At 34.7% G+C, this 16,227-nt stretch overlaps 1 protein-coding gene across 2 annotated transcripts in view; it reads right to left on the bottom strand.

Annotated features, from left to right (window-relative positions):
* HPSE2 (heparanase 2 (inactive)) overlaps positions 1-16,227 on the bottom strand; it is a 592,918-nt gene that overhangs the window by 239,581 nt on the left and 337,110 nt on the right. For both annotated transcript variants that reach the window (XM_059054720.2, XM_059054721.2), the window contains one exon: positions 7,890-8,061. In XM_059054720.2, coding sequence (XP_058910703.1) covers positions 7,890-8,061 — 172 coding nt within the window. The remainder of the gene's footprint in view (positions 1-7,889; positions 8,062-16,227) is intronic.

Raw genomic sequence — 16,227 nt, 5'->3', positions numbered from 1 at the left:
TAGTTTAAAGTCATCTTTTGTTGCTCCAGAGATACTGTTTCCTGAGCATGAATATGTGTTTATTTTGGTGTAACTTCTTTTTGAAAACCTCCCTTTTCTGCATGTGATGGCTCTTGAAAGAGAGATGCTAACGTTCAAAAGGTGGAAGTCATCCTTTATTAATTCCTCCTATTCTCTTACCCCCACCTTGCTGGGATATGCATCAACAAAGCAAGTCTGCCTTAACTTCTCTCCATTTCTTCTGCCATTACCTTAACCCAATCACACACACCTTACAGTGAAAACCCTCCTTACTGAACTCTTTTGATTTCTTACTTTTGCACCTTAAAATCTATCTGGCACACAAAACAGAGTAGACTCTGGTACATGTTGCTGCCCTTATAAAAACCCTGTAATAGCTTTCCATTGCTCAGAGAATAAAATACACAACCTCTTTTCCATGGTATACATGGTTCAGTAATGATCTGGTCCTTGCCTGTCCATGCATTCTCACCTCCTACTGCTCTCCTTTTGCTCACTATAATTCCCATCTTTCTATTGCTCAAATGCCTTAACCTTGTTTCTGATTCAGGACATTGACAAACACGACCTACCACCTCTATCTTAAAACTTTTTTCACTCTGATATTTGAACAATTGGCTCCTTCTTATTCTTTTGTTCTTGGCTTAAATAAATTGTTCCTCAGATAAGTCTTCTCTGATCACCTTATCCAAATAAATCCTCCAACTCCAGGTATCCTGATCATTTCCTTCACATAATTATACACAATTTGGGATAATTTGTTTTCTTATTTACTGTGGCTCTGTCTTGCTAAGCTCCAAGAGGATAAGAGTTACTTTGGCTTTATTCATCAATATAAACCCAACACTTAAGGAAGGATCAAACATGAAATAGCTGTTCAATAAATGTTTATTGAGAGATAATTTAGTATTCATCTCCCTATGATTTAAAAGCCCCCCCAAAAGCCTCAGTAAACATGCTTTCAATGAATACCTGCTTTTCTTGTCACATCACCAAAAAATAGATTAGGTTCTTACTCTATAGTACATACAGCAATAAACTCCAAATAAGTTAAAGAGCCTAACATTGAAAATTAAAACATTTTTAAAAGGCTATGTGAAAATGAAATAGTAACTTTATCCTAATTGTGTAAGTAAAGAAACAGAAAAGACAACCAACAAGAAAATGGATAAGAACAACTATAATAAAGAGTAACTTCTGAAGCAATAAAAACATATTTCAAAGTAATAAGAAAAGCAATACATTAAGATAAAATTGTCATTACATAGATGATGCATAAAAGTTTACAAAAGAAAAGCAGAGGAAAATAATAAAACCCTAAAGAACACTACTTATGCCTTTAGATAAAAATCAATAACTGGGAAGAGCCAGTTCCTGAATGAGGAAATGAAAATAATATAACAAGCATTTTATTAAGTACTTCCCATATTCCAGGCAACATGATAGTATCTGAAGACACAAACATGAAGATTCTATCTCTGCTTGTTCATATCCTAACTGGGAAGATAGTCCTATATTGTCCAGTAAATACCTAAGTAGTTTTAAGCTTTTTTAAGCTTAAAAATTAGTTTGGCTCTATAAAACTAAAGCTATTCCTAGATTCTGAAGGCTACAGAATCAATAAAACATAGACTGAGTCTTGACCTTAGTCTACAGTCTGTTAGGCGAGGCAGACAGGTAAATAAGTAAGTTATCATCAATTTGATACGTGCTATAGCAGAAAAATAAAGTACCATATAAGGACAGAGGAGGTGATAAGAAATCCTGCATGAAGATGTCAGAGAAGATCTATTGGAAAGAAGAAAAATAATGGAAGAGAGTGGTATTCCAAAGAAAATGACACAAAACTAAAAGGTGCAAAGGTAAAAACGTGTGGCATCTTCTAAGATGGACATATACTTTGATGTACTAAGTGCAGGTTATGCAAGGGTGTGTAGCTACTGACTAGCTGCAAAGAAGGCAGGTACTGGACCCTAAAGGCCAGGGGTACATGTGAAAGAGTTTGGATTTCAAGCAAGAGTGACTTGACCACATGTTGCATTTTTAAAAAACTACTCAGAAATCTGTAAGGAGAAATTAGAGTCTGAGACTAGATATGGAGAAATTGTTTAGGAGGAAAAATGATAAGGTTTAAAATAAAAATGAAAGGAAGATGGGATATGAGTGATACTAAGAAGTCAGAAATAACAAAACTTAATAAATAACTAATGGAGACTGTGAACAAAGGAGAGGAATGAATCTAAAATGACCTCCTGGTCTGTGCCTCAGGCAAAATGGTTATTGTGTCATTAGTCAAATGTGGAATAAGGGGAAAGGAGACAACATAAAGTTTTGGAAAATGTTTGGTTCTTTTCACAGTTAACAGGATTCAAATTTAAACAACCATGAGGTGCAATCTTGCATTAATTAAAATAGAGTAAATTAATAAAAATAATACTCATTGTTGTAGAGTATTGGGGAAAAGATACACTAATACATTGTTGCCCTTCAACCTGGTGAAACTGTTCTGGAAAGAAATTTGGCAACAAATACAAGAGCCATAAAAATTATTATATACAGTACTTTGACCCAGAAACCCAGCTTTTTGGAATATAGCCCAAGGCTGTAATTCAAAAGAAATTTTTAAAAAACCTATTTGTATAAAGATGTTTACAGCTGTGCTATATATTACAGACAAAAACTGGAAACAGCCCAAATGCCCAGCAGTGAGGGAATGCTTAGCCAGAATTCAGTACATTAATGCAATGGAATATTTTACTGGTATTAAGAATGACAAATATGAGAACTATGTAGAAATAAGGAAGGGGCAATATAAAGTAGTGAGCAAATAATGCAGAATTCAAAGTGATGCATATACAATGATCACAACTACATAAAATTATATCTGTATAACCAGGAGGATTGGAAAAACTACAGAGCTGGTAATTTAGAGTGCTGACATTTTTGTTATTGTTGGTTGAGTCACTGGGAATGTTTACATGTTTAAAGTTATATTTCACTGTATATTTAGTACATATACGTTAAGAAAGGTAAATACCCATTTTTTTCTGGCACATAAAAGAAAAAAATGTTCAATACCTTTCCTTCTTGCCCTATGTAATTTTTTCTAGCCTCTTGAGTGCTATTAGTTTTCGGATGTATGGGGAAGTAGGTCTCACCACTTGTCACCACACCACCCAGTCACATGATCATTTCTTTCATCTGTTGCCAATTATTGTGTCCAAGTTCTTGACTTATTCACAACAAACTAGCATCTATGTGCCCAGAATTACACCATGTACACAAACTGGAATGCCTTAACTATACCTTATATACTGTGTAGAAGTGTCTCCTCAGTATGCCTTTTTAATCTCTGACATAGAAAACTATTTGTTTCTTCCTTTCTGTTACCCTGGTATAATTGTCCCTACATTTAATGAAGGCCAATTCCTCTGGATTCCATTTCTTCTAGCCTTAAAGAACGTCTCATTTTGGTTATATCGTTGATCTCTTGTATCACTTAGCTCTTCTTCTTTCCTGGATAAGTCTCAAAATACAAACCTGTTCTGCTGTCTCCCACATTAAATTAAAGGGGAAAAAATGCCATTATCTTCCTTGACCCCAAATCTCCCTTCATTTTTCTACTTTCCTTCACAGTAAAAATTCTCCTAAGAGTTGTCCACATTATTGTTTCCAATTTCTCACCCTCCATTCACTCTTCAAACTATTGTGATCTGACTTCTGTTCCACCACTCCGCTGAACTATATTTCCCAAGGTCACCAACAACCTGCATGTTGCCAAGTTCAACGGCACTTTTCTGTCTTCCTATTACTTGACCTCCTGGACTTCTAGCAGCACTCCCTCCTTATTTAAAACTCACTTTTCTTGGTTCCTACACCTCAATCTCTCCCTTTCCTCTTACCTCTAAGGTTATCCCTCTTTTCTCACATCTCTAAATGTGATAGATCCTCTGGGCTCTCTCCTAAGCCTCTTTCTCTTTTCTTTCCATATTCTAACAGATCTCTTATAGTCCCATGGATGGCCTTAAATCCCATTTGCATGCTAATGACCACCAAAATTAATATCTCTAGCAGAGACCTTGATCCCTTGACTCATATTCAAGGATATACTTGACATCTCCATTTAGATTCAAGCACAATAAACATAACATGAAACCTAAAGTCATGATTATTTTTCCCCAGAACCAGTTATTCCCCCAATCTTCCCATCTTCGTAAATGATAATAACACCCATCCAGTTACTTACACATCCCTGTGTCACATCACCATACTTAGCCAATATATCAAGTCCTGTGGTTTCTATCTCCAACAATATATTCCATTGCCACAACCCAATTCAGGTTCCCATCATTATGTGCACTCCTACAACAGCCTTCTCACCGATTTCCCTGCCTCCTCTCCAATCCATCTTCCATAGAGGAGACACAGCATACTTTTTGTATAATAAGTCAAATTATTTCTTTCCCCAGCTTAAAAACATTCAATATTTGTCTCACTGCACTTAGAAGAAATTCTAAGCCCTTCACTATGCCTGTAAGTCTCTATATAATATGACTCCTAATTACTTCTCTAGCTATATCTTTCTTTAGCCAATCTGGCCCTCTTTTCATCCTTAGGGCCTTTGCACAAGCTTATCTTTCTTCCAAGAACACTGATAATGTTTACTTCTCATTTTGTCTAGTTAACACCTTACTCATGCTTCAGATTACACTTTATTTATTTTTAATGAATTTTTAAAAATTGAAGTATAGTTTATTTACAATATTACGTTATTGCTAGCGTACAACATAGTGATTCAATATTTTTATAGATTATACTTCATTTAAAGTTATTGTAGGACTGCCCTGGTGGCGCAGTGGTTAACAATCCACCTGCCAATGCATGGGACACAGGTTCAAGCTCTGGGCTGGGAAGATCCCACATGCTGCGAAGCAACTGAGCCCATGGGCCACAACTACTGAACCTGCACTCAAGAGCTCGTGAGCCACAACTACTGAGCCCGTGTGCCACAACTACTGAAGCCCGGGAGCCTAGAGCCCATGCTCTGCAACAAGAGAAGCCACCACAATGAGAAGCCAGAGCACCACAACGAAGATTAGCCCCTGCTCGCTGCAACTAGAGAAAGCCCGCACGCAGCAACGAAGACCCAACACAGCCAAAAATAAATAATAAATACATTAATTAATTTAAAAAATACAATCCTAGACTGTCAAAACTGAAAATTTTTTTTAAAAAGTTATTGTAAAATATTGACTATATTTCTCATGCTGTACAATATATCCTTGTAGCTTTTTTATTTTATACATGGTAATTTGTTTGTATCTCCTAATCTCCTACGCTTATCTTGACCCTTTCCCCTTCTTTCTCCCTAACCGGTAACCACTAGTTTGTTCTCTGTACCTGTGACTCTTTTTTTATATTCATTCTTTTTTTATTTTTTAGTTTCCACATATAAGTAATAATGTACTGTATTTGTCTCTCTCTGTTTGGCTTATTTCACTAATCATAGTACCCCTCGGGTCTATCCATGTTGTTGTGAACAGCAAAATTCATTCTTTTTTATGGGTGAGTAATATTCCATTCCACATTTTTATCCATTCATCTGTTGATGGACACTTAGGTTTCTTTTATATCTTGGCTATTGTAAATAATGCTGCTATGAATATTGGAGTGCATATATCTTTTTGAATTAGTGTTTTCATTTTCTTCAGATATATACCCACAAGTGGGATTGCTGGATCATAAGGTAGCTCTATTTTTAGCTTTTTGAGGAACCTTCATACTGTTTTCCAAAGTGGCTGCACCAATTTACATTCCCACCAACAGTCTACTAGGGTTCCCTTTTCTCTACATCCTCACCAACATTTATTATCTGTGGTCTTTATGATGATAGCCATTCTGACAGGCGTGAGGTGATATCTCATTGTGGTTTGACTTGCATTTCTCTGATGATTAGCAATGTTGAGCATCTTTTCATGTGCTTCTTCCTCTTAAGTGTGACTCCTTTAGGGAAACTTCCAACCACCTAACTTAGTCAAATCCCAGCACTTACAGTCATTCATAGTACCATGTACCTCTCCTTGGTACTGTTTTAGTCTTAAGATAAGTTGATTATTGTCTATGTCTCCACTACCATATTATATACTCCATGAGGGCAAAGAAAGTATCTATTTTTGTTTATTTTTACATTCCCAGTTCCTAACATAGTACCTGGAACATAGCAATTATTCAGCAAGTATTTGCAGAATGAATGAATGATTGATACAGGGTCATGCTACTGAGAAGACTGTCAGTCCCATGAAAATATATTAATCAAATCATTAAAGAAAAGGTATAATCTAAAATAACTATGTGGACTTAAGTGATAGTTATTGGCTTTGCTTGACTGTGTATTATGAACTATGAAAATGTTCTACACATGTGATTCTTATCCCCTAATTAAAACATGTAAAATAAAACCAACCTCTCCATCACCATCCCATACATACACACACACACACACACACACACACACACACACACACACACACACACAGTAATTTCAAAGTTCAGCAAAAGTATGCAAAGGGAAGCCCAGAGCTGCATTTGTAGGTAGGAGTCAAGGTCAGAAAATTGTTCTGCAAGAGAAAACAGAAGTTCCTACTGAGAGAGGAGGAGAGAAAAAAGAAGGATGGGGAAAGGATAGGAATTAAAATAAGGGCTTGGGGATTCTTTGTAAAGACGAACATGCCTAAAATTAAACTTCAGGCTGTTAATGTTGTTACAGTGTAAATCCTTCCAGCTTCCCGAGCCTTCAATAATGTCTGCTATGTTAATTAGCTTAGATCAAGACTAAGCTACCACAAAAGGGAAGAGAGAGAGTCATAAGAGCCATCAAGCCACAAAGGCCATTCAGGAGATTGGCCAGAGGTTTCTTTCTACTGGAACATATCTGTCTATACTTGTACGGCATTTATCTAACCTCACTTGGGCTGTACACTTCACTGGAAAACATCTTACTTGTCTTTGAATTTGTAGGAATAACCATACCTGTCCTAGAATTTGACAGGATGCTGCACAAAAGGTGTGCCTTGTTGCATACTCTGTATGCCACATGAACTCCTGCCTCTCCTAACTTCCTTGTTCCTACCCTCTCTGTTGTAGTTACATATCCTCTTTGAGTATTTGATTCAACATATATCTTCAGTCTTCCTCATGCTATTCCCTCAGACATCCACTCCAACCCTGAATAACTGGACCCAACATGCATGTATGTTCCACTTATTTAATCTGGGCCTGGCCCACCAGCAGGACTGGGGAAGAGAGCATTTAACATAGTGCTGCATCCATAACCACTGCTTAAAAAATGATTGTTAGATTCAGTCAAAATTAAATAAATCACATGATAGCAATTCTCTAGAATACCTAATAAATCTATCTGTCAAGCTGTGCTTTAATGTACAAGCATTTGTAGTGTTTTTCAACTTTTTAACCCAGATCCACTGTCCAGGATTTTGTCAAGTTTTACCTTCTGTAAGAAGTCCCAAGAATACAGTAGATAATATTTTACCTTTAAAAAAAATATTAAGTGATGTTATGCAATGCTGTAATATTAAATATGCTTTTTAAAACAACACACCCTTTCCAACCTGTTCTGGAGGTTGTGATATCCCTCCCAATCCCACTCTCTTCTGCTGACTGTGGAAGGCCTGGAGAGATAAGTTCTTCCACTGTTTGGTAGAGAATCCCTGATTTATGGTGGGAGACGTCACTATGAAAAAGTCTCTCTGCCCTTCTTAAGACCAGAAATAACCAGGAAAAATACGAATACATTAATTCATTATATTTAATGAACAATATTTTAAAAACTGCTAAGTAATCTGACCTACCCATCTAGGAGGGTGATGACGTTCTTCCTGGGCCGCCCAATATTAGGGCCATACAAGCTGGCTCTGGAGTAAATCCGGATGGGTTGTAACAGGCTCTTCAGCTGGATGTAATCCTTTCCCAACTGGCTGCCATTTACTGCCCGGCCATGCATGGTCCGATAGTTATTTGGCTCTAGATTAAAAGCAGACATGCAAGTCAGAGTTGAGAAGAGTGAGGTTCTGCTAACCCTTTCCTGTCCACAGATCTCTCTGCCTTTTTCTTAACAATGTAAACAAAATAACCAAAAAGAGGGTGCAAGCTAGCTTAACTTGAGAAACTATCCCAACTAAAAAGTCAGGTGCCATTTTACCATTCTATTTGTTTTCAAACTAATCTTCACAAAAGATCACCTAATCCACAACAGAGAGACCATACTGATTTTCAAATGATACTTTATAATAAATGGTGTACTGAGTTGAATAGTGTCCCTCAAAATTCATGTCAACCCAAAACTTTAGAATGTGACCTTATTTGGAAATAGGATCTTTGAAGAGGTGATTACTTACGTAATTATTTATGATGAGGTCATATGGAAATAGGATGTGTTCTAAGTCCAATGACTGGTGTCTTTATAGAGCAAGGAGAGGGAGATTCAGGTACACAGACACACAGGTAGGAAGGCTATGTATGGACGGCAGCAAAGATTGAAGGGATGCTGCAATGCTAAGGCTTGTTGGCAGCTATTAGAAGCTAGAGAGAGGCATGGAATAGATTCTCTCTTAGAGATTCCAGAAGGAATTAAACCTGGCAATGTTTTGATTTCAGACTTCCTGAACTGTGATTGAAAAATATTTGTTGTTTTATAGCACTGAGCTTGTCATGATAGGCCTAGGAAACTAATACAAATGGTAAGAAAGGAAAGTTTCATAAAGACGGTCCTTGTATCAAAAAGTTAGAAAAACCTTAATGTTCAATAATAGCAAAGTGGCTGAGTGAAATAACTTAGAGCAAAATCCCCTCCCCCAGTTTCTATTAACTTGGTAGTTCTAAATAGACAAGTAAAGTCCTAAAAACCAGCAGCTCCACTGCTGGAGGGGGCTAACTTGATTCAGAATGAAGCACATATCCCAGGCAAGGCCAACATTTTGGCTAGCTTCAGGTTTTGACACTGGTAAGGGCAAGAAATAGACCAGCAGACTTGCAAGAAATGTAACAGGGAGATTTGGGGAATAAGAAAACCATTGAGGATTTTGATAAGCCCACAAATACCCCCGTAGTCTGGAAGGCTGTGCATGCTCAGGAGGGACTGGAGAGGGCACTAGCTATCCATGTATTTCCAGATGAATGTGAAACCTAGTACACTCATAAAGTAGACATGAGAAGGCATGTCAAAAAGTAAAAGCCAATCAGATTTGTAAACTGCCTAAATTTTGAAAGTGTTCCCAAACCCACACACAGATCTACTGGCAAAGGGTGAAAGCCTTATTAGCTCAAGGTAAACACAACCTCTGATCAATCATCATCTCACTATTAAGCTATGCTGACTCAGGGGCAACCCCTAGGAAGCTGGCCTTAAAAAAAAAAAATTAAAAATAAAAAACTTAAGAGATACTAGCAGCTCCATGATGCAAGAGAGACAGACTCTATGGAACTAGTCCAGGAAGTGACTAAACAAACAAATGAACAGAAAAGAAAAAACAAAAATAACCTCTGGAATGGAGGATTTGGAATCCAGATTTGCTCCAACATATTACCTAAAACGTATAGTTTTCAACAACTACAAAATTACAGCATGCAAAGAAATAGGAAAGTGTGACCCATAAACAAGAAAAAAATAAATAAAGAAAGAAACTATATCTTAGGGGACCCAAATGTTTGACTTAGCAGACAAGGACTTCAAAACTGTTAGTATAAATATATTTAAAGAACTAAAGGGAAGAATAAAAAATTAAGGGAAAGTATGATTTTATTGACTAAACATATATAAAGAGATAGAAATTATAAAAAATTATCAATTGGAAACTTTGGAACTGAAATGATTCTTCACATACAGAATAACACAATGAAATTAGTAGCTGAATTTTTACCAGAAATAATGGAGGCCAGAAAAAGACAGTGGGATGACATATTCAAAATGCTGAAAAAATGTCAATCAGGAATTCTACATGCAGTAATCTATCCTTCAAAACTGAAAGCAAAATTTAGACCTTCCCAGAAAAACAAAGGACAGAATTCGTTGTGAGAAAATCTGCCTTACAAGAAATAAGAAAGAATGTCTTTCAGGGTGAAAGGAAATGTCAGCAGATGGTGATTCAAAAGCACACAAAGAAATAAAGAACACAAGTAAAGATAGTTACACAGATCAATATAAAAGACAGTTGAAAATACTCATTACCCAGCTCTTAACTAATTTAAATGACAGTTGCATAAAACAAAACTATGAAACTGTATTGTTGGGCTTATAACATATAAAGATGTAATACTTAGAATAATAATAGCACAAAGGAGGGGGAAATGGAGTCTTATTGTAGCAGTTTCTACAGTTAACTGGAATTAAGTTAGTGTTACCCTAAAGTAGATTGTAATGAGTTAAGATGTATTATAATAAGAAACTACTAAGAAAATAACTAAAACAAAACAAAAAGAAATTAAAATGGTACCTTAGACAATATCCCTTTTGAATGAAAAAACAGTAAAGGAGAAACAGAGGAATAAAAAAAATGAAATATATAGAAAATTGCAAGATGGCAGATGTAAGTTCAACCATACCAACAATTACATTAAATGTAAATGTATTAAAAACGCCAATTAAAAGCAGAAATTATCAAGCTAAATGAAAAAGTAAGATCCAACTAGAGAGACACATTTTAAAGTCAAAGACACAGAAGAGTGAAAGTTAAAAGGATTTAAAAAGATATGCCATGCAAATGGTAAACATAAGGGAGCTGGGATGACTATACTAATACAGACAAAACAGACTTTAAGACAAAAATGTTACTAGAGACAATGTGGGGCATTTTATAATGATAAAAGGGCCAATTTATCAGGAAGATATAACAATTACAAACATATACATACCAACAACAGAACACCAAAATAAATGAAATAAAACTAACAAAACTGAAAATAAAAATAGAAAATTCAACAATAACAGAAAGAGACTTCAATACCACATTCTCAATAATGAATAGAATGACTAGAAAGAAAATCAGTAAGGATATAGAAAACTTGAGTAACATCATCAGCTAACTTGACCTGACTGAATTATCTATAGAACACTGCACCCAACACATTCTTTTCTAATGCATATAGAATATGCTTCAGGACAGACCATCTATGCTAGGCCATAAAACAAGTCTTGTATAATGAAAAGGATTAACTCATATAATGTATGTGCCCTGACCACAACAATATTAAACTGGAATTCAACAACAGAAAGTAATTTGAGAAATCTATAAGTATTTGGAAATCAAACAAATAATCCATGAATCAAAGAATAAATCACAAGGGGAATTAGAAAATATTTTCAATGAAATGAAAATGAAACTACAATATATAAAAATGTATGGGATGACACCAAAGTCACAATCCATGAGAGAAATAATTAAGAAACTGGATTTCATTAAAATTTAAAACTTCTGCTTTGTAAAAGACAATGTCAAGAGAATAGAAGACAAGCTATAGACTGGGAGAAAATACTTGCAAAATACATATCTAATAAATGACTGCTATCCAAAATATACAAAGAACTTAAAACTTAATAAGAAAACAAACAACCTGATTAAAAAATGGGCTAAAGAACTTAACAGGTACCTCACCAAAGAAGATATACAGATGACAAACAAGTATATGAAAAGATGCTGTACTTTATATGTCATCAGGGAAATGCAAATTAAAACAACAATGAAATACCACTCTATACCTATTAGAATGGCTAAAATTTGTAACACTAACAACACCAAATACAAGCTAGAATGTGGAGGAACATAACTCTCATTTATTGCTGATGGGAATGCAAAATGATATGGTTACTTTGGAAGTTTGGTGGTTCTTACAAAACAAAACATACTCTTACCATACAATCTAGCAATCATTCTCCTTGTTTTTACCCAAAGGAGATGAATGTCCTCACCTTGTCTGCACATGGATTTATGGCATCTGTATTCACAAGTCCCAAAACTTGGAAGCAAGCAAGATATTCTTCAGTAAGTGAATGTATAAACAAACTGTGGTACATCCACACAATGGAATAATTTTCAGCACTAAAAAGAGATGAGCCATCAAGCTATGAAAAGACATGGAGGAAACTTAAATGTCTTTCACTAAGTGAAAGAAGCCAATCTTAAAAGGCTATATACTGTATGATTCCAACTATATGACATTCTGGAAAAGGAAAAATCTATGGAGATTGTAAAAAAATCAGTGGTTGCCAAGGGTTAGGGAGAGGAGGGAGGAATGAATAGGTGGAGCACAGAGGATTTTTAGGGCAGTAAATACTCTACATGATACTATAATGATGGATACCTGTCATTATTCATTTGTCCAAACCCATAGTTTGTGCTCACCAAAAGTGAACCATAAATTCTGGGTGATTATGATGTATAATGTAGGTTCATCAGTTGTAACAAATGTACCACTCGGTGAGGGATATTGATAGTGGGGGAGGCTGTGCACATGTGGGGCAGGGGATATATGAGAAATCTCTATACCGTCTCAATTTTGCTGTGAACCTAAAACTGCTCTTTAAAAGAGTCTTTAAAAAAGTTAATTTGAGCACAAAGAGACCTAGGTATGCACATACAGAGGGAAGGCCATGTGAGGACATAGTGAGCCAAGGAGCCAAGAAGAGAGACCTCAAAAAAAAAAAAGATCTGCTGGATAACTATATGTTAGACTTCTAGCTTTTTTTTGTTGTTTAGGAAAAAAACCCTAATGCTTACAGGGAAATTTACAGCCTTAGACTCCTTTATTAGAAAAGAAGATCTCAAATCAATAATTTAAGCTTCTATCTTAAAAAAGGAGAAAAAGAAGACTGAGCTAAACCCAAAGCAAGAAGAAAAAATGAAATAATAAAAATTAGAGAAGAAACCAATGATATAAAAAATGGAGAAAAACCAATTAAAGTAAAAGTTGGTTCTTTGAAAAGATCAACAAAATTGATATAACCTTTGGCTAGACTGACCAAAAATGAAAAAAAAAAAAAAGAGAGAGAAGACACAGATGACCAAAGTTAGGAATGAAAAGAAACATTATTAAGGATCTCACAGTAATTAAAAGGATAAGGGACTACAACCTTATGCCAATGAACAACTTTATGTCAGTAAGTTACACAATGTATATGAAATGAAAAAATTTTCAAGAAAGACACAAATTACTAAAACCAACTCAAAAAAAAAATCTGAATAGGCCTTTAACAACAAAAAACATTTAATTAGTCACTATAATTATTTCCACAAAGGAAGCCCAGACTCAGATGGATTAATTGGTGAATTCTACCAAGTTTTTAAGGAAGAAATAATGCACAATTCTTCATAAACTCTTCCAGAAAATTGAGGAAGAGGGAACAATTCCCAACTTATTTTATGAGATCAATATTCCCCTGACACCAAAGTCAGACAAAGACATCACAAGAAAACTACAGATGAATATTTCTCATAAATATAGATTCAAAAATACCCAACAAAATATTTACTAACTGAAACCAGCAATATATAAAAAGTATTATAATATCATGACCAATTGGGATTTACACCAGGAATGCAAGGTTGATTTAATACCAAAACCCAACTAATATAAAATACCATATTAATAAATACCATAGAATAAAAGACCAAAACCACATTATCATCGCAACAGATGCAAAAGAATCAAACCAAAACAAAACAAAAAACCATTTGACAAAATCCAACTCCCATTCCTGATAAATACTCTCAACAAACTATGAATAGAAGGGAAATTCCTCAATCTGATAAACAGTATCTAAGAAAAATCTATATACTTACTGGTGAAATACTGAATGCTTAATGGCAAAATATCATACTTAATTGAAATACTGAATGTTTTCCCCCCTAAGACTGGGAACAAGGCAACGACCATTTATATTCAACATTGTATTAGAGGTTCTAGTCAGTGCAATCAGGCAAGGAAAATAATTTAGGCATCTAAATTAGAAAGGAAGAAGTTAAACTGTCTTTATTCTTAGACAACATATCCTGTATATGGAAAATCTTAAAGAATTCACACAGGTAGGGAAAAATAAACAAGATCTAAAAATCAAGTTCAGCAAGATAAAAGATCAATATATAAAATCAATTCTAAATACTAGCAATGCACAATACAAAAATGAAATTAAAATAATTCCATTCGCAATTTCATTGAAAAGAATAAAATACTTAGAATAAAGTTAATAAAAGAAGTGCTAAACTTGTACACTGAAGACTACAGAACATTGCTGAGAGAAATTAAAAATTAAATAAATGGGACGTAATCTATGCTCATGGATAGGAACAGTCAATATTATTGGGATGGCAATTTTCCCTAAATGATCTACAGATTCAATGTTCTCTGTTAAAATTCCAGCAGGCTTTATTGAGGAAATTTAACAAACTGACCCTAAAATTTACATAGAGATGCAAACACCTAGGAGAGCCAAAACAATTTTGAAAAGAAAGAATGGAGTTGGAGGACTTACATTTCCCAATTGCAAAACTCATTATAAAACTTGTAATCAAGACAATGTAAAAAACAAACATAGAGGATAGATTGGTGGTTACCAGAGGCAGGTGTGAAGGTGGCAAAATGGGTGAGGATGATCAAAAGGTACAAACTTACCTTATAAAATAAATGTCACGGGGATGTAATGTACATCATGGTGATTATAGTTAAAGATACTGTCTTGTATATTTGAAAGTTGCTAACAGAGTAGATCTTAAAAGTTCTCATCACAAGATAAAAGTATTTGCAACTATGTGAGGTGATGGATATTAACTGAACTTATCATGGTGATCATTTTGCAATAAATACATATATCAAAAAAAAAAAAAAGACAGTGTAGTCCTAGTATAGTAGTCCAAGAACAGACATACAGATCAGTGGAAGAGACTTGAGTCCAGAAATAAACCCATTTGTGGTCAACTGATTTTTGACAAAAGTGTCATGAGAATTCAGTAAGGAAAGGATAATCTTTTAAACAAACAATGCTGGGACAATTTGATAGCCATATGCAAAAAGATGAATTTAGATTCTTACTTCTCACCATATTCAAAAATTAACTTCTAATGGATCTTATGCCCAAATGTAAGAGCAAAAACTACAAAGCTTTTAAAAGAAAAAATAGGAAAAAAACTTTGTGATCCTGGGTTAGGCAAAGGTATGATACCAAAAGCACAAGGAATAGAATAAAAAATTGATAAGCTGAACTTTATCAAAATTCAAAACATCTGAACTTCAAAAGATGCCATAAAGAAAATGATAAAATAAGCTATAGACTGGGAGAAAATATTTGCAAGTCATATGTTTGATGAAGATCTTGTATCCAGAATATATTTAAACCTCTTACAACTGAATAATATGATAACCCAATTAAAAAGGCAAAAAATTTGAGTAGACATTTCACCAAAGAAGATGTAAGAATGGCTGATAAGCACACGAAAAGCTCCTCAATATCACTTGTCATTAGGGAAGTGCTAATTAAAGCCATATTAATATACTACTTCAAAAACACTAAAATGGCTGTAATCAAAAAAATAGACATTAACAAGTGTTTCCAAAGATGTAGAAAAACTGTAATCCTCATTCACTGCTGGGGAAAATGTATAAAATGGTATAGCTATTTTGAAAAGTAGTGTGGTAGTTTGTTTAAAAATAAACAAATTTACCATACAAACTAGCGACTCCACTCCTCTCCCAGGTATCTTCCTAAGAGGAATGAAAGTATATATCCACACACAGACTTGTATATGAATATTCACAGCAGCATTACTTATCACAGTCAAAAATTAGAAACAATCCAAATGTCTGTCATCTGGTGAATGGAAAAGCAAAATGCAAGATATATATGTATATATATAGATAGATAGATATCAATATAGATTTATCTCTATGTAGATATATAGATATGCACACATATATATGAATATATATATTCATACATTGGAATACTATTCAGCAATTAAAAGGAATGAACTACTTTTACATGCTACAAAATGGATACACCTCAAAAACATGCTAAGTGAAGGAAGTCAGATGCAAAAGACTACATATTGTATGATTCCAGTTACATGAAATGTCCACAAAAGACAAATCTATAAAGACAAAAAGCAGATTAGTGTCTCCTAGGACTGGGAATGGTTACAGAGA

The sequence above is a fragment of the Kogia breviceps genome, chromosome 2, assembly GCF_026419965.1.
Source record: "Kogia breviceps isolate mKogBre1 chromosome 2, mKogBre1 haplotype 1, whole genome shotgun sequence".
Classification (NCBI taxonomy): Eukaryota; Metazoa; Chordata; class Mammalia; order Artiodactyla; family Physeteridae; genus Kogia; species Kogia breviceps.
The sequence above is the reverse complement of the archived record's forward strand: the minus strand, read 5'-3'. Positions and strand labels throughout refer to the sequence as shown.